Genomic DNA, 27,458 nt, shown 5'->3' with positions numbered 1-27,458 from the left:
TGGTCTTACAGCAAACTTTTCCTGTACAGGTTCACATAGTATTTTGAGCTTTTCAGATGACCTGGCCTCTGCTGCCTGACTTAGTAATTATACCCTGAGTGGAATAGCTGTGGACAAAAGGCAAATGGACATTTCCATTAGGAGTGTTCCAATAAAACTAAAAGTCTGTGGCTCAGTTTGGCCTGTGAGCCCTATCTTACTGACCATCCTCTGGGGCACTAGAGAAGCAGCGGCCCAAAGGCAGGACCTGGGCCAGCCTTGACTGGTGCCCACCATCTAATTAGCAGCTGCCTGGACCCCACGTGGGGAACCCCTCACTGCCTGCAAGCAGAGACCACTGCAAGGCACATCCTGTTCCTGATCAGATCTCCTGCTTCAGCAGCACTCAAGCATTCATTCTCAAGTCCTTACATCTCCCAGGCAGCAAAGTGGAGCCTGAGGGCGGGGCGGGCAGAGAAGCCAAGTGCCAGGGGTGTGTCAAGGCCACGTCTTCCATAAGAAGCAAGTGCCCTTTGCAAACAGGGAGCACCCTGAAAAACAGGAAGCTTCTTCACCGGCCCCATCACCGAAGTAACTGGTGCATTTCCCAGGGGTTCATCTGGGCATCAGAACCTCCCACTGCATCAGCACCAACCAGGGGTGATCCTGAGGCACCACAGGTGAAAGGCAGTGCCTGGTCCCCCTCCGGGGTCCACAGACACACAAGTGCAGAGCCAGGACTCAGGGCATTATGCTGAAGCCGTTACTCTTCATGATATCCACAGGAGACTTGAAGGAATATACTTTATTCATCTACCTCGGAAACACTAGAGACTAAAATTGAGCTGAATTATAACAATCTATTTACAGAGAGTGTTGCCTACAGGCCGCTTGGGGCAGGCATGGTTCTTCCCAAACACCCGCCAAGCCCATGCTCCACACAGACCTGGGCCATTCACCTGCAGCAGAGACACCAGCACACAGAGGACACTGATATCCACCTGACCAGACCAGGACAGAGGGTGGCAGAGCAACACGGAGACCGACAGACACACGGGTGGGGCTGAGGCCGCAGAGGCCTGGACCTGCCTCAGTGCTTCTTCAGGCTGTGGGCCAGGCTGCCAGGGACCCGAGGGCCCTGCAGGGGTGGAGAGTTCCAGACGGCCGAGCTGGTGCGCTTGTGGTAGCGCGGCTTGCTCTTCTTGAAGATGTCTTCCAAGTCCAGTGGGAGAATGGTTCCAAAGAGCTCGGGAAGGTTCGGGGGGTGGTAGTACTGGTGGATGATGGCCTGGCTGAGCTGGGTGCCTGAGGGCAGAGGCCTGGGTTACTGCCTTGGGTTCTCTGTTGAGCTTCCCTTCCCCCGCACTACCCAAAGAACCCAGCACACCCTGCCCTGCCTGACGGCTCCTCTTGCAGAAGCCCCTCCTGCCCTTATTCTTGCTGCAGTCCTCTGGCAGCTGAACCCCAAGGGCTCATGGAACAGGAACTCCACTGAACCCTCCACTTGCACGAGCTCCTCGCAGGGGCAGGTACTTTATTCTCCCCATTTTGGAGATGTAGACTTGCCCCAAAGAACACAGCAAATAATGGGCAGAAGAGAGGAGTAGAGACAAGCCCAGCTCCAGACGTGAGGCATGCTGATGCCATCCTCCACCGCCTTCGGGCTGCTCTCCAGCCCCGCAGCCTGGAGGTGCGGGGCGCAGGCAGAGGGGGACATGGGACTGAGGAGGCAGGTGAGCGCAGCCTGCCAACAGCCCTGAGGAAGACCCGCAAGCACAGGAGGTGAGAACAGGTCCCCAGGGCTGGCCCCACATGTGTCCAGAGCCACTCCCAACTCACTTTATTCCCAACAAACCTCAACTGAGCCTTTATCAACCTGGTTCAGAGGAAGACACTGCCTATCTAAGCTAAAGTCAACTACAATTAGATGGCTTCGCTGGTAGCAGTGTTCCCAGCTCATTGCCACCTCTGCAGTGACCTGGCTCTAGTAGCCAAGGAAATTAAGATTCCAGCTATTGTGGGGTTCAGATGAAGTGAAACTCACAGCCGTCTCTATAGAGTGCTGACCCCTAAGGGATTCAGGACCCTTCCCAGACCCCCAGTTCATCAAACCCGCAAAGCACACTGTATACACCAATCCCTCTCCACTCCAGCAGACCTCAAGCCCAGGCGTGGAACAACCAGACTATAAATTCCAGGTCAAACTCTACACAAATGCCCTATGCCCTCCTCAGGGTCCTTCCTGCCTTCACCAGTGGGTTGGAACCTCCCAGCCCCAGTTCTTAGCACTCTGCCTAAATCCTACTACCACTCTCAGCTTACTCCTGCCAAGTTGCTTGTGTGGGTCCAAGTGTCACTGTCAGTCCTGGGCGGGACTCTCAGGAGGGGTCCAGAGTCCAAATCAGACACCCAGCAGCAGGCCTTTCCTGGGCCAGCCACAAGTGTATTCATTGGAACAAAAGAATCCCACGGCCTTGGCCTGAGGCTCAGATGAGTCTGCAGAGCACAGGGTGCCCCTTCCTCCCCTGGCTGGTCAGGCCAATGTATCACACTGCCAGCCCCTGGCACAACAGCATGGACAGCCTTGGGCCTAGCCATCACTTCCAGGCCCGAGAAGGCGAGAACAGGCAAGGATCCACGGCTCCTGGGGAGCTCTGGGCGCTGCTTACCTCTGGCCCAGGTGGGGATGGGCTTCCGGGGATGGGCCTCGTCATCAGTGGAGTCGTCGCTATTCAAGTCCATCCCATAGTTATCTGGGTTGATCTTGGGGTGGCTCCTGGGCCCTTGTGGAGTCATCTGATATGAGGTACACATTGGAGACTGCGGGAGAATGAACATGGTGGTCAGCACCCTCCCTGCATCCCTGCATCTCACCACTCGCGGGAGCACTGGGGCTTTAGCCACCGCTCTTCACTTCACAGGGAAAAAAAGTTTAAAAGTTGAGGGTCACTCTTTAAATTTTTGTTTTTCTTGTGGTTCTGAGGATTGAACCCAGAGGCAATCTACCTCTTAGCCACACCCCCATCCCCCTTTTTTTTACTAATTTTTTTTTTTTGAGACAGGGTCTCACTAAGTTGCTGTGGGCCTAAGTTGCTGAAGCTGACCTTAAACCTGTAATCCTCCTGTCTCAGCCTCCCAAGCACTAGAATTATAGATGTGCACCACCACGCCCAGTTACTTTTTAAGTCACAGAATATACACTACTCTTTTTTTTTTTTTGTATTTTTTTTGTATGGTACTAGGGATTGAACTCAATGACATTCTGCCTCGGAGTTACACCCCAGCCCTATCTTATTTTTATTTTGAAAGAGAGTCTCCCTAAGTTAATGAGAATCTCACTCACTGCTGTTATCCTCAAACCTGCTAAGGTTATCCTCAAACAAAGTACTGAGATTACAGGCATGTGCCACCATGCTGGGTGCGTCATCATTTTCATAGAAACTTTCATTAAGGTCAGAATGGCTCTCAGACAGTCCCTGATAAGCAACCTAGCCCTCCACCCCAGATGGTTACTGAGCCGACTTCCAGTTTTCCACAGCTTAACTTTGCCACTGGAAAAGCCTCTTCTCACACTATGTTTTCTTTTGTTTTAGCATTGAATTGAGAATAGCTTAAATGCTTGGCAGAAGCTGGCTAGATTACAATATAATGAACTGGACCCAGCCATCAAAAATAAGAAATTCACACGTGTTGAAACAGATGCAGATATCTATAATCTACTAAATGAAAAGAAAATCAAACTGCCAAATGGTATATAATCTACACACTAAAACATTCACGTGTGTATATACGAAAGTGCACCTGTGTTTGTGAGTATAAAATGGTTATACTTAAAAACCTAGAATGATAACCGGACGTGGTGGCGCACGCATGTAATCCCCGCGCTTGGGAGGCGGAGATAGGAGGATAGTGCTGGTTCGGAGCCAGCCTCGCTGGCTTAGGAGACCCTGTTTCCAAATGAAAAAATATAAAATAGGTCTGGGAGTGTAGCTCGGACGTAGAAGGGCTTCCAGGAACCCCAGTACCACCACAAAAAAAAAAACAAAAACAAAAACCTAGAAGGATATACACATGGAGCTCAGTAATTTTCTGATGACCCCTTTTCTTAAACTTGAAAAGTTCTTTTTTCACAACAAATTCTACATTTAGAAATATGAAAGAATCTACATATAAGACACAAAGCCAGGCAAGGTGGTGGACACCTTGAATCCCAGTGCTTGGGAGGCGGAGACAAGAGAATCACAGGTTCATGGAGACTCAAAAACTGGGGAGACCTTATTTCAAAAATCAAAAATAAGAGCCGGGAGTGGTAGCTCACACTTGTAATCCCAGCATTTGGGAGGCTGAGACAGGAGGATCGGAGTTTGTGGACAGCCTCAGCTACTTAGTGAGGCTCTTTGCAACTCAGTGAGACCAAAATAAAGTATAAAAGCCGGGCGTGGTGGCGCACGCTTGTAATCCCTGCGCTTGGGAGGCAGAGACAGGAGGATCGCGCAGGTTCAAAGCCAGCCGCGCGCGCTGGCTTAGGAGACCCAGTTTCCAAATAAAAATGTAAAAATAGGTCTGGAAGTGTAGCCCGGAGGTAGAAGGGCTTCCAGGAACCCCAGTACCACCAAAAAAATAAAAATTAAATAAATAAATAAATAAAGTATAAAAAATAGGGCTGGGGGTGTAGCTCAGAGGTAGAATACCCCTGGGTTCCATCCCCAGTATCATAAATAAATAAATAAATAAATAAATAAATAAATAAATAAAATGGGCTGGGGGCATAGCTTAGAGGTATAAGGCCCTTGGAACCAATTCCCAGTGACAAAAAAAAAAAAGAAGAAGTAGTAAAAAGGCTATCTAACACACCACCTTGGCATGGGCAGAGAATGATCAGGGCGGGCCCTTGCAATGCAGGGGTCGCCCTCTGCCCACGGACCGGGCCTCACCTGCACGTCTACAGTCACGTTCAGGCCCTTGCTGGCTCCCGCGGCCTCCTTGGCTTTCCTCTCCTGCTCCTCCTGCAGCCGCTGCTCAGCCAGGCGCTGTTGTTCTTCCTGGAACCCAGGCACAGGGCACCGTCTATACCCTTCCCTTGATCCCCCTGCCACCCCGCACAGCAATCAGGCCAACCCTCGAGAACATGGACCCCGGGAGCCACACCCCAGCTCCCACTACCTTCTTCTTTTCCTCCAGCTCCCTCTGCAGTCGCTCCTTCTGCAGCCGCGCAGCCTTCTCCTTCTCCTGCAGCTCCCTGAGAAAGGAGAAGAGCCAGTCAGGGCAGGAAGCGCTTGCTCCGGCCCAGGCCCTATGGACACGCCTGAGGGCAGAATGAGCTGCACTACTGCCCCAGAAGCTGGCAAGGTATGTCCCCGAAGGTGCCCCCCCTGGAGATTGCCCACATGAGGCCCACTCTTGCATGCCACTCAGGGCTCTGAACCTCACTCTTCTCTTTGATGCAATAGGGACTGTGCTTATTGGATTCAGAATGTGCCCCCAACCTCACGTGTTTGACCAGGCAGCCATGGTGGAGGCAGACAGGGCTGATGGAGAAGGGTTCCTGGGGGTGTGGCTGGCAATAGTGCTCCCAGGGCAGGCTGCTGCTGCTTCCTGCCCCTCTCTCCTGCCACCATGAGCTGATAAGCTCTCTCCTTCTCCTGCCCATCATACCCTGAGGACCCACAGCCCTCAGAAGCTGGTCTAACATGGACTAAAATCTCTAGACCCATGAGCAAATAAATCTTCCCCTGAGTTGTGGTCGCCAGGTATTCTGAATTACAGCAGGGAGAATGCTGACTAAAACAGGGTTCTTGTTGGCCCCTTTCCTCCAGCACTGTCCAGATTCAAATGAGACAATCTGTGCTACCTGCCATCATCCTAACCCACAGGAAGATGACACCCAGCTCCACCCGTGATGCAGAAGAGAACCTGCGGATAGGCTCTGGCCATCTCTGCAACTCACTGGCTCAGGACCTTGAACAAGCGGCACTTAGGCTCTCTGAACGAGTTCCTTGTCTTTGAAATGAAGCTAATAGTTCCTATGTCACACTGAACTTCAAGTAAGGTCTCAACGAGGATGTGTGTAGAACGTGTAGCTTGGCACCCACCAAGGCTACCGACCACTATGACCATCCCGTCAGCCCGCACAGCCCTCAACACTGCCCTGAACCACTGTTCTGAAATCGCACTAAAGACCCAGCACAACCAGACACAGGGTGGACCCCAGGTAGCGGGGGTTACACTAATCCTGGACGTCTTGTCTGTTACAGAGACCACTGCACCTGCAGAGCTGGAAGACCTCAGGGCTCAACAGTAATGTGCTTCCCGATGAGGACGGTCTCATGGGGACTGGGTTGGGAGAGCAGACAACCTGAATTACCATCACCTAGGGACACATTTAGCGGGGACAGGGGCCAAGGTTTTTGAACCCCCTCCATCACACAGAGATCCTGCCTGCCCAAGATTCCAGTTTTGTTTAGAGGCAGAAACTAGCCCAGCACTCTGCAATTCAGGCCCTGCTGAGAAGTGCTAGCCCATCATAAGATCGCCCCCGACCTACGGTGTCCACTGAGGAATAGATGCCAAAGGGACCGGCACATCTGGCTGCAGGCAGAACCAAGTCAAAAGCCAGTGACCCCTCCCCTCACCCCTGAATCTCCTGGAGCCGATGGGCATGCACCCTACTCAGTGGTTCACCAGCTGCCTGCACCTGACCTGGAAGCCGAGGGGAAAGCCCACTGCCCCCCAGGGGACAGTGGGAGCAGCACGGAGCTGACAGCCACAGTGTCGCCCTCGCACGGAGGCGAGGCCTGGCCCACGGGCTGCCTCACCGCTCGGCCTGCTGCCGCTCCTGCTCCTTCTTGCGCTCCTGCTCCCTCTTGCGCTCCTGCTCCGCCAGCTGCCGCTCCTGCTCCCTCTTGCGCTCCTGCTCTGCTAGCCGCCTGGCCTCGGCCGCCTTGCGCTGCCGCTCCTGCTCCTCCTCCTCCTTCTTCTTCTGCAGCAGCTCCTGGTGCCGCCGCTCCTCCTCCTCCTCCTGGGACAGGAAGGCAGGGCAGGGTCAGGGCGCTCCAGCCAGGCCTGGGCCTCCAGGGAGGGAGACAGGCTGCCGGGGGGGGGGGGGGGGGGGGGCGCTCCCACCACAGACAAGAGCAGGAGCTGAGCCACCAGATCCCCCAAGCAAGGCTCCATCAACTGCACCACGAGCAGCCTGAACACGCCTCCAGCAACCTGTGCAGCGGCAGAGTGAGCAAGCAAGGCCACGGGCTCTGCAGCTGGACCGGCTAGCTGAGCAATGCTGCCAGTCACGTAACCCCTCTGACCAGTCTCCTCATCCATAAAATGAGGGCCACGGTATAGCTAACACCTGGAGTCGCTGAGTTTATTCACCTTACACACTGAGAGCAGTGCCTGGTAGAGAGTAATAAATCTTAAGCATTAGTAACGGAACTCCATAACGAGAGATTTTCATTCCTTCCAAGGGTAAGAACCACAGTTCCCTGGGAAAGGCTGACCGACCCCAACTGTTCATCCAGGTGACGGATCATAACAGCAATCGTGTGGCGAACGTTTTGCATGTGCCAGGCACTACCTGTTACCTTTATACACTAACACATTCAGCCCTCACAGAACCCCATCCAGTAAAGTCCACTGCTGCTTGAAGTAACAGAAACACGGAGAGGCCACGTCACCTGCTACGGTCACACGGGGTAAATGGCAGTGCTGAGAGGGGAAGTCTGGTCCAAATGCACGGACTTAACCCTAAACTGCCACTCTACAGGAGACGGGACAGGTGGCAGCCACCTACCCATGCCCAGGTCTCTGTTGACTCCTTCTGGGCTTGAAGCAACAAGACCCCCCAGGATCAACTCCACGAAGTGGGGTGTGCCCAGCAGGCCCTCACCTGCCTGCCCACCTGTGCCCTCAGCCCATTGCGCTCACACCTGCTGGAGCCACCGGAGCCTGCGCGCCTCCTCCTCCTGCCTCCTGCGCGCCTCCACTTCCTCCATCTTCTTGGCTGCCGCCTTTTTCTTGGCCTTCTCCTCTGCCAGCCGCTCCTCCTTGGCCTGCGGAGCCCACCCACATGTGTCCATTGGAGCAACCCTTTCAACCCTGCAGAATGGGCCCCAGAACTCTGCGTGGCAGGCACCCCATACCCTAGAAACCCTGCTTGCACTCAGAGAAAGGGAGCCAGCCTCCATTCCCACCCAGAACCATGAGGTTGCAAAAATGCTGAAAAACCCCGAGCCCTGACCTTCAGCCGAGCTCAGAAGGGACTCTAGGGCCATAGACAGGAGGGGAAGAAGTGTTCAGCCAACAATGCCCCGATGTTTAAGGCCGCCACGTCTAAAGTGCGTGGAGCCCACTGAAACCCTCCAGCCCGGGCGCGCACCTTCTCAGTCTTCTCGTCAATCTGAGCCATCCTCTGTTCCATCTGCTTCTTCTTCTCCTCCTTCATCTGCTCCACACGCTCGCGGGCCTGCATCACCTTGCGAAGGCGCTCTTCACGCTTCCTGCGGGGCACAGGGCAGTCACGGAGAGGCCGGACAGGCAGGCGGGCTGGTGGGCGGATGGGCAGGCAGGCCACTTACAGCTTCACCTCCTCCAGCCGCCGCCGTTTGTCCTCCTCCACCTTCTGCCTCCGCAGCTGCTCGGCCTCCTCCTTCCGCCGCAGGTTCTCCAGGCGCTGCCGCTCCTTTTCCTGGAGGGGGGGTGAAAGGAACTGGGACGTGAGTAAGGACAGACCCCCATCCCAAAGGCTGCCGGGCACTGGGTACCAGCTCTCAGCCAGCTTGGCAGCAGCATCAGAATGCTTCCTACAGGCAGAGACGCCTCCGGCGCACCCTGTGATCACCCAACCCGGGCTAAAAGCCTCGGCCTCCCCTTGAGGGAGGGAGAGCCCAAATGCCTCCAAAGACCAGAGTCACGAGTGCCCTCCACTGAGCCCTGCCAAGGTGTGGGCAGCACAAATACCAGGCTCAATTCAAATGTAATGATTAAGTGAGCTCGAAGACCTTAGAGGGCAAAAGTAACCTCCAAAGGCAGCAGATGATTTATGTGATATCCTCCAAAAACCCAACCACACTGATGGACAGCGGATCGGTGGCTGCTGGGATTAGGGGAGAAGAGAGGTGTGACCGTAACCGCGCAGCTACAGTTCTGTACCGATTATGATGGTGGTTACGTAAGTCATGTTAAAATTCACAAAACTACACCCCCTAAAAGTCCATTTTACTGTTCGATCATTTTTAACATAAAATATTTCTTAAAAAATATAGAAATGGAAAGAGAGACTGTGAGCCATAGAAGCCCAGCTGGCTGCAGGAAGGGTCTGGATGACGTCAGCTTTGGAGGCTCCACGTGGAGGAAGAGGGAGTAGGTGGCCTTCAGCAGGCCCGTCTCTCCAACTACCCAGACCCAGGGAAAACAGCAAAAGGGCCGTGCCCCCCCTGCTCCTCCCACCCCACTGTGCTCACCTTGGAAGCAAAGGCTACACGGCGCCTAGCACCCACAGCTGCCTGCCCTCCCTTCCTGCTCCAAGGCAGAGCAGACTCCACTTTCAACAAGGCTCAGTGGTGCAGGCTTCTGTCCCAAAGCTTAAACGCTAACCTTTCCCAGCGCAAGGCAGAGAACTTATTCTGTTGCATTATAAATTCTATAAGAAAACTCAGTGTCACAGAATGTGTTTCTCCTCTATACCAACCCTCAAAAGCCGGCTGTGTTGTCCCTGTTCCCTAGAGGCCGTCCTCAGGGCCTAAGCAGGTAATGGCAGCAGCCCCAGTCTCCAGAGGCCTCGCCTGAGCAATCCCTCCGCCACTGAGTGCCCAACACCATTACCCTCTGGGCCACCAATTCTCCATGAAGGACTCACTGGTCTCTGCACTTAGTTGCTGAGAACACTTAGGACCACAAGTTAGGAAATGTGTCCAAGGCCCCAGGATCCTGCAACCATCTGAGGCCCCTGGTCTTCAGGTTAAAGACTGTCCATACCCACCAGATGCCCTGTGCAGGGACCTGTGATCCCCAAAGCAGAAAAAGGTCCTTCCTGGGCCTGCTGGTCAGGCCCATGAGACCTACACCGCTCCAATCAGCTGGGGATGAGGGATGCATAGGACCTGAGAGGAAGAAGTTTAAGTCTGAGGTGCCTAGCAGGGGCCTGCACAATAATAGGAGTATAAGGCCACAGCACTCTCAGCTGGCATACGGGAAGGCTTACTGTTACATTGCCCAGCCAGAGCCAGAGCTTCTGCAGGTCAGACAAGCCCCGCCCACCCAACAAGATCCTCAGCTGGAGGCAGGACCCTCTTGGTGGCCCTCTAGAACTATGGGAACCAAAGGATGTAAGGGCTGTAGCTTTGGCAACCAGCACAGGAGCCCAGGCTGCAGGTTGAGCAGGCACTGGCTCAGCTCAGGGCTGAAGTGTCTGAGAAGAGAACAGATTTTGTGGCCGTTTTCAGATGCCACCATTCCAATTCCAGTGTAACCGTATGGCCAGACACACCTCCAAGCTCAGTTGAGAGCCTGACCTCCCCCACCACCACCACTCTACCACCTCAAGGCTACTACCTAAGCCTGCAACCCAGTGAATCTCAGTGGCTCTGGGGACCAGAGACAACTTATCTGTTCTCTTAGCAGACACACAGAACCCTTGTGCTGGGGACGGGGAGGGAGGTGGCTGCGGGAAACACTTGGAGCTGGGGTCCTGAGGAACAGCTGCAGGTCACATCCTGCTGGGTTCTGGCCCGAGCAGGGTCAAAGGCAGAGGGCAGGCTCTACAGAGGGAGGATGCTGGACCCCAGAACCTCTGAGTGCCTCCGGGCAGCCACCCGGTCCCCCTAATGCCCGCCACGTCCCCATCTCTTCAGAGGCCTCTTCCTAATGCTCACTAGTGACGTTAGTGCTTTAATGGAGGCTGTCAGTAACACAGACGGGGCTGGAGCAAGTAAGTGAAGCTTGGTTATAGCACAGGAAAAGACTTTTTACTTACGACAAAACTGCACTGTGGAGGAGAAATGGGAAAAAGGCAAGAGTTAACGCCAGACCAGGGGACACCCTGCAGGGCAGGCCACGCACCTGGCCGAGGCAGCAGGCAGGTTAGGAGCCTGTGCTCTCTCGCTAGTATTACACCACCCCTCTCATCACACCCAACCCTCACCCCCAACAGGGCAGGTGTCCAAGTGCGCTCCGCCCCCAAACCACTGAAACCACCGGTGCTGCAAGGATCTGAGCAGTGCAGCTGGTCTGCCAGGCCAGTCCTGAGCCTTCCCAGCCTGGGTCCATACTGAGCTAGCCAGGCCTCCAGGTCATCTCAGGCCCCATAAGGTTGGGTAGTGGTTCCTGGTGGACACCCCTGCCTCTATCCAGCAGCCCCAGGGACACACGAGTCCCAGAAGCCTCAGGGACACACTGGAGGCTCTGATCACACTGCCATGTGTGGCCACAAAGCCTGGCCCAGGGATGGGCTCCCTCACCTTGGGGTCCACACGCAGGGGAGTGTTGCGCTTAATGAAGGACTTCATGACACTGCTGCGGGAGGCCGAGGTTGGGGTCATGAGCATCTGGTTCCTCTGCACCGTGTGTAGGAAGGTCCGGAGGGGCCGCACCACCTGCCAGTGAGGACCGGGGTCAGAACTGGACAGGCACGGCAAGGCTCCGGGCCCGGGCCAGAACCTGCTCACCTTGCTGGCCGGACAGGGTGGGGAAGGGGTCTTGTTCCTGGGGGGCTGCAGCTCCTCGTCCCCCAGAAGATGCTCCTCGTCCAGCTCGCTCATCGCCTGCTTGTAGCTGCGCTTCCTCCTGCCCAGGCCGGGTGGCAGCGTCACAGGGCAGACCCAGGAGCCCTCCCCGCAGCCCTGTCGCAGCCCGTACGCGTTACCCTGTGACCGAATCTAGGCTCAAGCCATAGGACACGAGGCTGGAAAGAACTGCAGACCGGGGGAATCTCTGACCAGCCCTCTGCTGTCCACTCTGAGAAAGGAAGGTACTGGGACCAAGAGCACAGTGCCAGGAAGACTCAGAGGGACAGAGACTAAGACTGGCTCGCCCTGCTCCCCAGCTAGTGCTTGTCCCACCACACTGAGCCAGCACCCCAAGTACAGACCTGGGCAAGGGCAGCCGAGCACCTGACCACTCATACCCCTCCCTGCACAGGCACTCTCAGTTTAGGCCCCCTGGGCCCCTTGGACAAAGTTGTCTACACCCCCTTCCCAGATGCAAACCTGACGCTCGGGGGTGGCTCTCTGTGTCCATCTGCTTGGTCAGCCTTGGCCTCTGTGAAGAGAACAATTTCAGAGGCTGCAGGAAGGATGGTGATGGGCTGGGCATAGAGAGTCAGGGAAGGATCTACCAGCAGTGGACACAGCAGGGTCACGGTGCCCTTCCTGGTAGCCACCAGGGTGGTTCGTGATAGAGGCATTAGCCTTAGTACTCGACTGGTCCTGAGAAACTATGTTTGTTCAGCACGTGGCCTGTTAGCCCCAGGCCAGAGGCTTGTCCGCCCCACTCCCCAGGGCCTGGTGTCTATACTAAGAGTGGCAGGCCAGTCCTGCTAAAGCCCCCACCTTGCCCCGCCCACTGGACCCTGAGAGCCTCCTGCGTACAGGAGCTAACAGGCTCTGAAGCTGCTTGCACAGCTGCTAATCTACCCCTCCTGGCACTCATGACAGAAGGGGAGGAGGGCTCCAGCAGTCACCATGCAGGGTGCAAGGTATCTGTTTCACCACTAGGAGAAAGCACCTCTTCTCTCCAGAGAGGCCTTGCAGCAACCCCGAGGGCTATGGTGCTGGCACAACCAGTGTCCCTGACCCTTCAAAAAGAGGAGGGAGCCAGGTTCAAGATGCCACAGCTACCGTGTTCCTCCCACTACAGAGATGCACGTCAAGAGATGAGAACCAAGAACCCAGGATTCCTCCCCAGGAGCTCCCAGAGCCCACAGCTCCACTGCCCTCTGTAGACAGGGAAGGACTTCCAAAGGGCAGAACGAGCCGAGGTGAAGACAAAGTAAAAGGCCAAGGGGGCGCACAGACGCCCAGCTGTGCTCCCTCCTGATTCTCCTTGGAGGGGCTCAGGGCCTTGACATGGCACCTTCATATTAACACCCCAGGTCAGAACCCTCCCCCTGCCTCCTGCCCCAGCCAGCCATGGCCACTCACACGGCACCCAGAAACAGCTCCAGCCAAGAGATCTGTGCTCCCTCGGGTTGCACTTATCTTTGGTCTGTTAGTCCACAAAAGGGGCTCCTTGTCCCAAGACAGGCCGAGGGTACTGGCACGCAGCGCGTCAGGAGGACTCACCCTGTGGCTCTTCAGAGGACGTTTCCCGGTCACGAGCGGCAGGCTTCGAGTTGGGCGTGCTAATGGCAATATTGGTGGCACTGCGGAGCCAGAAGTTACCCCCTTCATTCTTGGGAACCTACGGGAAGAACCGAGATCTGAGGAGGCCCCATCTGGAGCCTGGGGCTCGAGGTGGCTGTGGTACAGAGCAGAGTCCTAGAGGCCCCCAACCCTCCCTGGCTCGTCCACCTTACCTCTGGCTCAGCTGTCTCCACAGGCTCAGCCTCCTCACTGGGCTCCTCCTCGGGGCTGAAAGCGGAGCAGGGCACTGTGGGAATGTCCCCGCAAGTCCAAGCCCTCCCCGCCACTCCCGCCAATAGCGTCAATGTCAGATAATATGGCCTGGTCACATCCCACATCCTCAAAAGGATGGGAAGACAGCAGCCAGAAACTGCAGCTTCCCGAGCAGAGGATCTCTGCTTCAGAACCTGCTTCATCTCAGCCCTGCTGGGACTTTGATTTGAGATGGAAGCCTGCTGTAGTATGGGTCTCAAAGGTCCCCAAAAGTCCCAACATGGCACTACTGAGAGGCAGAGCCCAGTGGAAGGCTCTAGGGTTGTTAGGGTGCCACTGATGAGATAGCGAGGTTCACATGGAGCCGATCAGCTCTGCTCAGCCACACGCTCCTGCAGTGATGTACTGCGTTGCCACGGGCCCAGAGCAACTGGACCAATTCTGGAACCACCCCAACTATAAGTTGATTTACCTCCAGTATTTATTACAGTAACGAAGAGCTAACACAGAGCCCTACCCCAGCTCTACCTCAATCTCCTGGACCCAGGTAAGCCCCGTCTGAAGGCCTGCCCTCCACTCACCCAGAGGATGGCCAAGCCAGCAGGCGTGGCCACTCGCCCCCCCAGCCCCATCCCAAGCTCCAACCGTCTATTCCAAAGCAACGAGGGAGGAGGCTGGTCTCAGTGAGGGCAGGATGTGGCCTCCAGGAAAAACAGTCAGTGCCCTGGTCCCAAGCAGCAGAATCCTAGAATGGGGCGTGCTCCCAGCACCCCTCCACTCCATCCCCCATCCCACCCTGAGGTGGCCCAAGGAAGCCATGTAGCCACACCCCAGGGGTCAAGGCCAGCCAGAGCTGACAGCCATGCTGGCAAGCTCTGGGAGCCTGGCACCCACTGCTCGCTGCCAGCTTAGACTCAGGGTAGGGCAGGGCTGTCAACAATGCCGCAGCAGTCCAGGCTGAGGGCAGAGGCTCAGCCCCAGGAAACGCTCCTACCCCGGTGCTTCCTGCGACTCCCTGCCCGTGTGCCCTGCATCCACGGAACCGAACTCACCTGGCTTTCTGGGGCACCTCAACATTCAGGAGCCTCTCCAGGTAACTGTGACCTGAGGGGAAAACAGAGGATCAGAGGCTGCTGTAGGACACTGGCCAGGACTGCCCCACGGCTCCCCTCAGGACACAGAGGCCCCGCCGTGTGCCGGGCCCCTCAGCACTCAGCCCAGCACCCTCAACAGACCAGCTGGCCTCACATCTCCTCGACTGCCCAGCTCACATGCCCCCTGAAGACACCTCAGCTCCCTCACTGGGCGAGAGGTATCTTAGGAAGAGGAGCAACGTCTGACAGCTCTCGGCCCCCAATTCCCAGCACAGGGCCCAACACGAGCAGCTTATTTGTTCAACAAATATTCACCGAGTGCCTACTATGTACTGGGCCTCAGGCCAGCCCCCAAGGGTGCAAAATCAAAAGAACCGCTACCAGGTCTTCAAATAATTATCAAATGATCCTACAAAGGCCACTGTGGTGCATGCAGTGACCGAAAAGAGCACAGGACTCTGAAGGCCTGCCGCGGGCCACCTGAGCAGACCTGGAGTAGTCAGTGAAGAACAAAAATGGAGAGCGGGGAAGAGAAGGAAGCCAAGCCTGGAGATACCAATGAGCATGCGCCAAGCTCTTGCCGACCCAAGGTCCCTTCGGGGACCCATGACGTCATAACTACTTTCACCCTAAGACTAACGTGTTCTTTACCTTTTCACTGTTAACGTGAGGAAGTACTAAAGCTTAACCGCTTACCACCAGTCAAGGCCGCGATATCAGACACTCACTCTATCACATACTCACAGTAAAGCACTGTCCAGTTTCCCTTAAGAACGTCAGTGCCAGGAGTGGTGGCGCACACCCATGATCCCAGTCCTTTCAAGGCTGAGGCAGGGGAATCACAGGTTCCAAACTAACCTCAGCAAGGCTCTCAGAAACTTAATGAGACCCTGTTTCCAAATAAAAAGTAAAAACAGGGCTGGGCGTGTAGCTCAGAGGTCGAATGCCCCTGGGTTCAATCCCCAGATACACACACACATACACACACACACACACACACACACACACACACACACTCACACACACACAAGAATGTCAGTGATGAAGTATTAATTCTATTAAACCTAAACTCACATGTCTTTTTATTTTCTGTGTAACAAAATGAGAATTATGTGACAAGTCCACCTGCTGCAAAACCACGTGTCTAAGTGCTCATGTTTGAGTTGCCAACTGAACTAGCCTCTTCTCTTCATGAAACTTTTAATTGAAAGAATGACTGGGAATCTATGGCTATCCAGTCTTGGCTATCCAGACATTTTCTTAAAAATGAATGAAGTGAGTCTGCTACTTAAAACAATGACTATATTCACTGACAATAAAAAAAAAACCTAAGCCCCCCCAAAAAAGCCAAAAGCAGAATTTTGAAAAACATGTATCCAACTAGCAAATCATCCCAGCTTCCCAACACTAAAGATTTCTCATAAGAGCAGGAAAAAATGTGCTTTTTTAATTTAAAAAGTAGTCAGACATGGTGGCACAAACCTGTAATTCTAGCACATGGGAGGCTGAGACAGGAGTATTGCAGGTTTAGCCTTTAGCCCCAGTGTGAAGCCTGGCCTATAGAGCAGGACCCTCCAGAAACCCAGCAAGGGTGGCCCCTGTCTGTCTGTCTGTCTGTCTGAGAACCTACCTGCCTGTTAACTCCCAAGCAGACATGCACCAGGCCAGGAGGGAAGGAGCTCCAAGCCCCCACCCAGCAGCTCCCGGTGCCAGCGCTCCACACTGGCTTTCAATGATCCCCTGTGCCCTCCCTTTACTGCCAACCTCCTTTTCCTGTCTCATTTCTTCCCCACTCTCCTGCAGAGGGTGCTCCTTCCCTTCTAACATGAATGAGTTACAGTCAAATCCTTACATCAAAGTCTGCTTCATGAGAAACACAAGGCAAGATGCCATATGAGTTGCCCACCCAGCAATCCCCTGGAGCGTGAGGCAGGAAGGCACCCAGGAAGCTTCTGTATCCGCCCAGCTCATACCAGGCCACCCCGGCAGCTCTGGCCACGCCTGCAGTCAGCCTGCTGGGTTAGTCTTATTTAAATGAGCTCTACTGAGCATGCACCACACCCAAGCAGGAGGATGGGGTCCCCACCACAATCAAAGCAGGCGCTATCACCACTTCACAGATAGAAATGTTGAAGTGAAAAGGAAAAGTATAACTTCTCCGCCCCCTCTTCCTTCAATTTCAAGAAGGGAGATGAGAGCTGGGTGTGGTGGTAGACACCTGCAATCCCAGTTACTGGGGAAGCTGAGACAGGAGGAACACAGGTTCAAGGACAACCTCAGTAAGTAGAGAGACTCATCAACCTAGAGAGAGCCTGTTTTGAAATAAAAATAAGCCGGGCATGGTGGCGCACACTTGCAATCCCAGCATTTGGGACGCTAAGACGGGAAGATCGCGGTTCGAGGACAGCCTCGGCTACTTAGTGAGGCCCTTTGCAACTCAGTGAGACCCTGTTTCAAAATAAAGAATAAAAACTAGGGCTGGGGGTATAGCTTGGAGGTAGAATGCCCCTGGGTTCCATTCTCAGTACCGCAAAAAATAAAATAAAAATAGCATGGGGTTGGAGGTGCAGCTCAAAGGTAGAATGCCTCTGGGTCCGATCTCCAGTGCCACAAAAAAATAAATATATAAATAAGGGAGGTGAGCGGTGGGCTCAGAGTGCGACAGACTCGGCAACCGGACAGTCAACTCAGAAGCCCACTTGTGAGAGGGAAGGAGTTGAGGGAGAAGAGAAGTTCTCAAGAACTGCAGGTCTGCCAGCCACGGTAAGCAATGCCTGTAATCCCAGTATTTGGGAGGCTGAGACAGGAGGATCACAGGTTTGAGAACAGCCTCAGCTACTTAGTGAGGCTCTCAGCAACCTGGCAAGACCCTGTTCCAAAACAAAACACAAAGGGCTGTGGGTGAGGCTTGGAGGTGGAATGCCCCTGAATTCAATCCCCAGTACCATACACAACACTAAAAAGAACTACAGGTCTGATGTCTGATCCCAGAGCAGGAAGGGGCTCTACAGCTCTTTTCCTACAGCGCCAGCCTCACCTGCCACTGTGAGCCCTTGCCAGGATCAGATTCAGGCCGGAGGAAATGTCCAGGGCTGTGAACCACCTAGGTCCTTCTGAGAATCCAGAGTGGAGAGCGCACCAGACTGCAAGCTGCAGGTGGCCCAGACTGCACTGTACATGACCCAGAGCAAGGCCAGGGAAAACCTGCCAAGGTGGGGTGTCCTGACAGGCCCCACCCTAAGGCTTTCCACGGGCTTCCTCAGCAAGCACTTGCCTTCCTGGATAGAACGAAACAAGCGGGGCTCCTGCCCCAGCTCCCCCGTTCATAGATTCCATAGCATCCTCAAGCCTAGTTTCCTCCTCTGGAGGAAAATCCTAACAAGTGAAGAGTGCTGTTTCAGGGACCAAATGAGATAGCCCAATTCTTTAACAAATCTTAAAAGTGCCACGCAGAGCTGGATGCGGTGGCGCACATCTGTAATCCCAGTACTTGGGAGTCTGAAACAGGAGGATCACAGGTTCAAGGACAGTCCCAGCAACTTAGCAAGACTCAGCAACCTAGCAAGACCTGTTTCAAAATAAAAAATAAGCCAGGCATGATGGAGCACACTTGTAATCCCAGTACTTTGGGAGGCTGAGACCAGAGAATCACAGGTTCATGGCCAGCCTCAGCAACTTAAGTGAGGCCCTGTTTCAAAAATAAAATAGGTCTAGGGACGTAGCTCAGAAGCAGAATGGGGATGTACTGGGTTCAATCCTCAGTACCACAAAAAGTAAAAATAAAAAATAAAAAAATAAGCTGCGCATGGTGGCGCATGTTTGTAATTCCAGTACTTAGAAGGCTGAGACCAGAGAATCTCAGGTTCATGGCCAGCCTCAGCAAGTAGTGAGACCCTGTTTCAAAATAAAAATAAAATAGCGTTGGGGGTGTAGTTTAGAGGTAGAATGCCCGAGTTCAATCCTCAGTACCACTAAATTAATTAATTAAAATTAAAAAATAGAAAAGGATTGGGAATGTAGCCAGAGGCAAATGCCCCTGGGTTCAATCCCCAGTACCACCAAAGAAAAAAAAAAGTGCCAGGCAGATGCCAGTTATTATTTACTCTACAATAATATAAAATCTGACCTGTCCTCTCCATCAACCCAACTGCTTGGTCTATCCTCTGGCCTGGACCCTGCAGCAGCCTCCACCTGGTCTCCCTGCCTCCTTCATTCTCTTCCTATTAGCCATTCTGTCCCCTGGACTGAACCCAGGAGTAGCCTACCACTGAGCTACACCTCTAGCCCTGGGTCTCACTAAGTTACCCAGGCAAGCCTCAAACTTGCAATCCCCCTGCCTCAGCTCACAAGTACCTGGGATTAGAGGCTCAGGTGTGTGCCACCATGCCCAGCCCTCTCAGACATCCTCCACAGGGTACCAGGAGCCTTCCAATAGCCATCCTCGGATACTTCCTCTGCTTTGCTGGGGTTGAGTCTGAGCTCCTCATGGGGCACAGAACCTTATGCCCTGTCATCTGTTGCTTTGTGCCTTGAGGTCTTTGTACAAGCTCTTTCCTCTGTCAGGGATACCTAGCCCCATATTTCCACCCCCTGCCCCAGCCAAAGCCCAGTCATCCTTCAAAACCCTCCTAACTCAGACCCCACTCCATGCAGACAGCCCTGACTCCAAGAATTGCCCATGTCTCTTCCGTGGCTCAGAACACTTGCTCCCACTGGGGCGCTGGTCCCCCAAGATGCGACCCAGTGCTAACAAAGGCAGCTAGCATTGGAAGTTCTTCCCAGACCAGGCACAATTCTAAATTTCTAACCAAAGAAAAGCGCAGAACACCCCGGTATGGCAATGCTACTGTTATCCCAGTTCACAGATTAAGAACTGCAGCTCCTGAAGCCATTTCCATAACCTGCCTAAGGATGCTAGGATGCTGGGTAAACAGCTGACCTGGCTCAGACCCAAGCAGCTGGCTCGAGTCAACCTGATCCTCAGCCTCTTCTCAGATGATATTTCAGTCATCTGCTCCAGATCGAGCCTGCTGCAGGAGAATCTACATCTCCCGAGCAACCATGGTTTCACTAATAGGAGGCACACAGACAGGATGGGCTTACCTCACTCTCTGCAGGACAGGGAAAGGGGAAGGGACACACTGGCTCTGGGAAGAAGGCCAGGTTCTAGCTCTAACACAACCACAAACCACAGGAGCACTGGGGCTGGCCTCTCTGGACCTCGACTTCCTCGTCCATAAAATAATGATCGAGGCAGGAGGGTCCAAAATTTGAGGCCAGCCTGGGAAACTTAGCAAGACTTCATATCAAAATAGAAAATAACCGGGCGTGGTGGTGCACGCTTGTAATCCCCGTGCTTGGGAGGCGGAGACAGAAGGATTGCGCTGGTTCGGAGCCAGCCTCGCTGGCTGAAGAGACCCTGTTTCCAAATAAAAAAATATAAAAATAGGTCTGGGAGTGTAGCCCGGACGTAGAAGGGCTTCCAGGAACCCCAGTACCACCAAAAAAAGAAAAAAGAAAAGAAAAAAGGGTTAGGGGGTATAGCTTAGTGGTAGAGGACTCCTGAGTTCAACTCCCAGTTCCATAAAAAAAAAAAAAAAAGACTAAATCTTTATCATCCAACACGGTAACCATTAACTACATTATATTAAGCTAAATTAAATAAAATATAAAGCCGGGAATGGTGGTGCAGCACATACTTGTAATCCCAGTTCTTGGGAGGCTGAGACATGAAGATTGCAAGTTCAAAGCCAGCCCCAGCAGTTTAGTGAGGCTCTCAGCAACTTAGTGAGACCCTGTTTCCAAATAAAATATTAAAAATAGGTCTGGGGGTGTAGCCTGGAGGTAGAAGGTCCCTTGGCTCCATCCCTAGGACCACACACAAAAAGGTAAAATATAATAAAATTTAAAATTCAGTTCTTCAATCCAACAGTCACATTCTGAGAGCTTAACAGCCAGGCTTACGCTAGGCAGCAGCTACCATAGTGGACAGCACACACATGGAACATTTCATCACTGCATCCAGTTCCCTGCAAGGTGGTCCCTCAGGAACCCTCCAGCGGAGCCAGCCACCAGGGACCACCCCCGCACGTTTCCCTACTCACAGATGACGCGGGCCGAAGCGGCTGGCTCCTTGGCTGCCTTTTTAGCCATCCTTCTGCTTGACCTGCGACTGGTGTCTTCATGTCTGGTCACCAAGGAGTACTTCTGGGCCAGAGAGTCTTGGGGACCCGGAGAAGATGGGGCAATCAGGCTGCGTCGCACTGACCGAATGTCCGCACGGGAGCCCGTGGACGTAGAGAAGTTATCCGGCAGAATAGGGGCCAGCACCCGCTCTCTCCACGGAGAGTCTGGGGAGCCAGGCAAGTCCCGGGGGCCTGGGGAGGCCTGAGCAATCTTGAGCTTGGAGACAGACCGCCCTGTCCCGATGCCTCGACCCTTGGGTTCCTGAGGGGTAGCTGTCAAGGAGCTCACTGTGACAGAGTCCTGTCTCCCGGCCTCTGGCTTCTTGGGGGTTAATTCCTCGTGCGGTGTCTGGATGTCCTGGGAAGCTGTGGCTGGAGCCGGGGTTGGGGAGGAAGCCTGTGACAAGCCCCGGGCAGCTGTGAGCTGGGTGAGGTGCTGCTCGGCACTCTGGCGCTCCCTGACGCCTATCTCCACCATGGGCTTCTTGGTCAGCACTGTGGGAGACCCAGGGGCCGTTAGAGGAGCAGCCAAAGCCACAGAGGCAGCCGCAGCTGCGGCCGCAGCACGGGTCACCCGCCGCAGCACTGGGGAGCCATTCTCCCCCACCACTGTGGCCAGCTTCTCCGCCTTGTCCTTGCTGCGGAGGTGCCGGGAGCTCCGCTGGCTGCTCCGGGTCTTTCTGCGCGATAACCTGCCCAGGACAGAGAAGACACTGAGACGGACCAGCAGGGTAGTGCCGCACCCCAAAAATCAAACTCCCGGGAGCCACCAACTTGGCGGGCGTGTGAATCAGAGGCGTGGAGGCGAGAGATCAGGCTTCCAGGACCAGCTCTGCCCCCTCTAGCTCCCCAGCTGCTCCCTGAGCCTCAGTTTCCCTAACCATAAGCCAGAGATGATGCCCCAGCCGTTACAGAACTAATTTAAAAGACTGACCTCATCTGAAGCTCCCGCTGACTGAGTTCACACTGGACCAAGCACCCTGCTACAAACTATACACAAGCCCTCAATCTGCGGGATGGCTCCAAGGCAGAGCCTATTCCAGCTTTGAGGGATGAGGGAACAGACGGTCAGAGAGGTGAATGTCTAACCCAAACATACACAAGTGCTAAGGTGCAGACTGGGGTTTATACCCAAGACTGCCAACTTCTTTTTTTTTTTTTTTTTTTTTTTTTTGGCAGAACTGGGGATTGAATCCAAGGGCATTCTATCTCTGAGCTATACCCCCAGCCCTATTTTTATTCTTTATTTTGAAACAGGGTCTCACTAAGTTGCTGATGGCCTCACTAAGTAGCTAAGGCTGGCCGCGAACCTGCGGTCCTCCTGTCTCAGCCTCCCAAGTACTGGAATTACAAGTGTGCACCCGGCTTCTTCACTCCCATGTCCTGCGGTCCTCATCATTTCTGTGGGGAATTATAACAAGCCCAGCATAGGGTTGGGACCAGTCATTTGGTTCACACACTGCCCTACAGGCCAGCTTCTCTTTCTTCTCCCAATCTGGAAATCCTCCCCTTTCCAAGGCCCAGTTCAAACACTTCCCACCTCCAACCCATACACTGGAATCCGCACACGAGTGCACTCCAGACTCCACGGCGCTGGCCAATGTTCAGTGCCCCCTCAGCACTGTGCACCCACTCTACTGCTGCTCCTACTAACACCTCCAGTAGACAGCACACTCTCCAAGGAGGTGCCAAGGCTCTGCAAAGCACACCTGCCCCGCTCACCCAACTCTGCCCCTCCTACCTCTTCCTGATGGGGTCTCTGTTTTCATCCTGAACATTAGAAACCCGCCTCTTCTTCCGTCGGTTCTTCTGAGAAGGAGTTTTGGGCATCAGCTCTGGTTCTTTACTGAATTCTCTGTTTGATACAAGGAGGGTAGCACTTGAGGCTTCCTGAGAACTGCCAGCCTCTCTCCCACTGGCCTGCCCTCCTCACTTTTCCTTGACAGGTCAAGCAAGAGTTACCAGCCCCAACCAACTGACCAACGCCATGTGCAAGTCACCTGTCAAGCGTGCAGGGCTTCCTCCTGGAGACACAAGGGGAAGCAAGTCCCCACATGCTGAGAAGCCCGGCCCACCAATTCTGGTGAGCCAGGCAGGGACTCAACCTCTCCCTCCCCTGCCCACTCTAGGTGGGCTCTCAGCATACTGGGCCCTCGGGCCGGAGCCTGACAGGCTGTCTGTTTGACCCATCGGGTGGGAAAAGAAGGCTGCTCTGTGTTCAGAGCCACGGTAGCCAAGCAGCCCCAACCCCTCCACCTCCACCTTACGTGGTGAACATGCGCTCAGCCTCCTCCTCAATCTCCTTGAGCCACACCAAGTCCTTATTGTCCAGGTTGCAGACAAAGTCCATGAGCTTCTGGTCGCACAGCTCCAGCAGGTGGATGGGCCCTGGGGCTGTCGTCCCCATGGTGGCTGTGTCTGGAGAAGGCAGCAGCAAGGCACAAGGGCTCAGGGCTGGGGACCAGAACCCTCTCCAAGGGGAGCATCCGCCAGGCCACAGCCTCTGCCCCTAAATCACCACAAAACACCCAGCACCTGAGCCAGAGCCCATCCCCACAGAACCCTTCCCCAGATGCAAAAGCCAATCCAGAGGCCCTATTTCTACAAAAAGGGTCCTTCTATTCACACACTTCAAACCACACACACACACACACACACACACACACACACACACACACGGACAAACACACTCACAAAGCAAGGCTATTCCAATATGCCTACACTTCCCAACCAGCTCTGATAGGAACCTTATGAATCACCTTTTTTGGTCTTTAGATGACAGAGTCCAGCCAGCCACCTGCCTTCCTGGATCTGGGAGCAACAGCAGCCACCCAGTAACCCCTCCCTGCCCACTTGATCTGCTTTCTCTCTCCGGTGGGCCCTCCTCCCAAGTACTCATGGGTGGGTTAAGTAAGGGCTAAGACATAGCCACCCTGTGCTACATACCAGCTGACCCCAGACATCAAATCCAACTGCCTCTTTAAGAAGTCAGTGAATGGGAAGGGTTCAGCATTCCACGCAATCTCTAAAGGGTCCCTGCCACTCTCCCTAGAGCTGAAATACCCTAAAAATGAATGCGGAAGCATGAGAGGAACAGGTAAGTGAGGTCTTGTCTACAGACATCGGGTAAAAGAAAACGCAAAATCAGGTTTTCCTTCCTTTCCTAAAAATCTAGGAGCTAGGGTATCCTCCTTGGGACTTGGTTATAAATCACAAGTCTTAGGCGAGGAAGAGGTATTCTACTACAGCTATCGCAGGGGCTTGATAAAAATCCCACTGGTGACCGAATGAAAGAACATATGCGCAGTGATAGCCAGGAGCCTTAACGAGCTGTGCGCCTCACACCATGGCATCAGCACACCGACCCGGTTCATACCTTCAGAATCAAGACCACGCACAGCTCGGCCTCCTACCTAGGATGGACAGGGCCGGAAGGAGGGGCTAGACTGCTGACCCTTTGGTTCTTTTGAAAGTTAACACCAGGTCAGGTTGCAGTCTGAGGAGACTTCTCTGGGCCTGAGTTGAGGGATAAACTCTTGACTTTGTTCTTCAAACAAGCTCTTGCCCTCCATCTGGAACATCCTGTCTCCGATTTTGTAGAGCTTTAACACTTCAATCTCAGATTCTCCAGGAGGACCTGACCACCCATCTAAAGTGACTCACAGCCACACTTCCATTGGTTGGTTTCAATTCTCTGCATAGCACCTGAATGATGGTTTCTATTTGCTTACTGTCTGTCTCTGCCCACTAAGCATTGCTCCCTAAGAGCACGCTGTCTTGCTCGTCACTGAACAGTGCCTGGTACTTGTTGAATTAATTCATCCATCCATTAACTACAGGTACCTCCATAATCCACTTAGTAACTAGAGGTACCTATAGGTATCTCACCACCACCACAACAGTGACACTGAATAAGCAACTCTCTGCACAGGTTAGGACAAGCCAACACGCCTGCAAATCCCCTGCTCCCAGATGCCCAGGGCAGCACCGACTGGGGCAGGGCCAAACAAACGGAAGAGCAAAGACTTTGGGCGAAGATCTGAGATCTGCAGCCAGCAACTTACTCATGGGCATGGCCTCTCGGCTGCCATCTCTCTGGGCCCCTCTCAGGCCCCTCACGGCCCCTCTGCACCCACAGCACAGCCCTGACAAAGTCCAAGACGCCAGATCCTTGCCAGCAAAACTGTTCCCGGAAGCTAGAGGTTAAGAGAGGTGCCAGCAACGACTAGCTTTTTAATGCATTTGTTCGAACTGGCAAAGTATAAGGAGTATTTCTTAAAATCCAAAAAAGCATGAGGACTTCTTCCATGAGGGAACTGAGGGTGCAGAAGAAACCATCGCTGTTTCTATTTACCGAACCCCACTCCACGTCCATCTCATTTAATTCTCAGCACAACCTCCCGAATACCCATGTGCAGATAAGGAAACTGCGGCAGAGAGAAGTCAAAGTCACCCAGCAACTTAGGAGCCGAGCCTGGGGTTTTAAACTGTGCTCTTAACCACTAGCTAGGGGCCCCCTGGACATCAGCCTCTGAAATACAGGCGCCAAGTCTTGGCTTCTGGGCGCTCCATGAGCAGCTTCCCCCCCGCTGGATAGAAGTGCACCGCTGACAGCCTGCGCGCTCGGGGCTGACAAAATAAGGGGCAGCGTCGACCTCCGGAAAGGGCCAGCTTAAAACGCCGTTCAGCTGGGGCGGGGAGGCTGAAGAGGGGTTTAACTGTACAGAGACCCGTCTGGCTTGATCCCTCCAAACAACCCAGTCGGTTTCGGGCTTCCTGCGCGCCCAAGTCAACAAAGAGTCTCCTAGGCACCCAGCAAGGCGCCGGGGTGGGGGCGCCAGGGGCTATTCCCTCGCCCCTGGGGGCCTAAGTGGGAGGATGGGGTCACCTCCTGCCCCAGGACCACGGAAGGGAACCTCGCCGCTTGAAAGAGGTGACCCCACACTGCCAAGCAAGGGGCTGGGGTGAGGGGTCACGCCCCTGGCCCAGGCTTGGGCGGGCGGGTGGGAGGCGGGAGAACTCGTCACTAACACCCACACGCCGCCCGCCGCCCTCGCGCACTCACCTGGCCGCGCCGCGTTTCTTAAGGGCTGCTCCGATCCAAGCCCACGGCCTCCCTACCTAACTCCCCGCCCGTCCAGACCCGCTCGGCTCCCAGCTTTCCGGGCTCACAGCACGGAAGGAGCAATCGGGCGGAGCAGCGCGGGCGAAATCTACGATTTTCAAAACTGAAGGCTCAGCCAATTCTCGGCAAGTTTGTCCGGGCGGTTGCAAAACTCGAAGCCAATCAGGTAACAGGTAGCACCAGACCGATTGTTGATTGGCTGGTAAGGGTGTCAATCCGAGGGACTAAGAGGCGGGGAAAGGAAGCGTATTCGCTTTAACCCCCTCAGCTTCCGGGAGCCGCGGTCCTCACAGCGCAGAGGAAGTCGCCCGCGGTCCGGAGGGCGCGCGAGTCCTGGGACTACAAGCCCCAGCATGCACCGCGAAGGCCCGCGCGGCGCCGGAAGTCCAGAGCGGAGGGCTCCAGCCGCCAGCCCAGCTACGCAGCTCCCTTCCCTGCCGCTTCTCCAGGAGTGCGTCCAGTGTTCATCTTTAGGGGTCAGCGTGGCGTCCTCTTCTACTTTTGAAAAGTGAAAAGAAAAAGCCTTGTCAATAGCTCCGGATTTTTTATTTAGAGAGAGTCTTCCGTCATCTCTTGGGGACAGTCACGGGGGGTGGGGGGGGGTCACGCCTCTAAGTCCAGGAGTCTTTTCCTTAGAGCAGTAGTTCTCAACACACACACACACACACACACACACACACACACACACACACACACACACACGGCAAAGTATGAATACATTTTGTTTTTGTTTGGGGGGGTACTGTTATCTAGGTAAAGGCCTGCCAGCCACTCACAGCGAAGAATTATCTGGTGTTAGTATTAACTACTGTTAGTATTGCTACTGTTGGGAACTGCTTAATGTAAGTCTGAATCTGGAGTTGCCATCCTTTGAAAAATAAAGCAGTTAAATCTTTGCGATTCATACATCCACCGTGTGTGTGTGTGTGTGTGTGTGTGTGTTACTGGGGATTAAATCCAGGGGCGTTCTACCTCCGAGCTACACCTCCAGCCCTATTTTATTTTGTATTTCGAAGCAGTGTCTCTAAGTTGCTAAGGGCCTTGCTAAATTGCTGAGGCTGGCCTTGAACCTGCAATTCTCCTCTCTAAGCCTCTGGAGTACTGAGCTTACGGGCATGCTCCACCACACCCTGTTTACATACACCTTCTTTACAGTATTATCAACAGTGGCTAAGAGACGGAAGCAATATAAATGTCCGAATAGATTTTTTCCTTGTTATTTGTTTGTTGTGGTACTGGGGAGTTGAAGCCAGGGACATTCTACTTCTGAGGTACACTACCCCCCGCACCCACCCACCCCCCCCCCCCCGGCCCTTTTTATTTTAGGTTTGGAAACAGTGTCTTTCTAGTTTGCTGAAAGGCTTGCTACTTCTAGCGGTCGTAGTTGGCGCATGCTTGTAATCCCAGCATTCGGGAGGCTGAGACCGGATGATCGGGGTTCGTGTACAGCCTCAACTACTTAGGCCCTCTGCAACTCAGTGAGACCTGGTGCAGGGGGTGTAGCTCGGAGGTCAAATGCCCCTGGGTT

The 27,458-nt window shown here is 54.1% G+C and overlaps 1 protein-coding gene across 1 annotated transcript; it reads right to left on the bottom strand.

The window, feature by feature from the left end:
* Positions 1–1,069: 1,069 nt before the first annotated feature.
* Positions 1,070–23,212, bottom strand: INCENP (inner centromere protein; the record flags this gene model as incomplete). Its single annotated transcript, XM_080691933.1, has 18 exons — positions 1,070–1,284; positions 2,649–2,799; positions 4,914–5,021; positions 5,140–5,218; positions 6,795–6,994; positions 7,905–8,027; positions 8,354–8,474; positions 8,553–8,662; positions 10,949–10,960; positions 11,433–11,567; positions 11,640–11,757; positions 12,180–12,231; positions 13,254–13,371; positions 13,487–13,541; positions 14,579–14,630; positions 20,725–21,497; positions 22,547–22,660; positions 23,073–23,212. The coding sequence occupies 18 exons, from the start codon at positions 23,210–23,212 to the stop codon at positions 1,070–1,072; spliced, it is 2,676 nt and encodes an 891-aa protein (XP_080548059.1).
* Positions 23,213–27,458: the final 4,246 nt, after the last annotated feature.

The sequence above is a fragment of the Muscardinus avellanarius genome (genome assembly GCF_963383645.1).
Source record: "Muscardinus avellanarius genome assembly, chromosome: 1".
Taxonomy (NCBI): Eukaryota; Metazoa; Chordata; class Mammalia; order Rodentia; family Gliridae; genus Muscardinus; species Muscardinus avellanarius.
The sequence above is the reverse complement of the archived record's forward strand: the minus strand, read 5'-3'. Positions and strand labels throughout refer to the sequence as shown.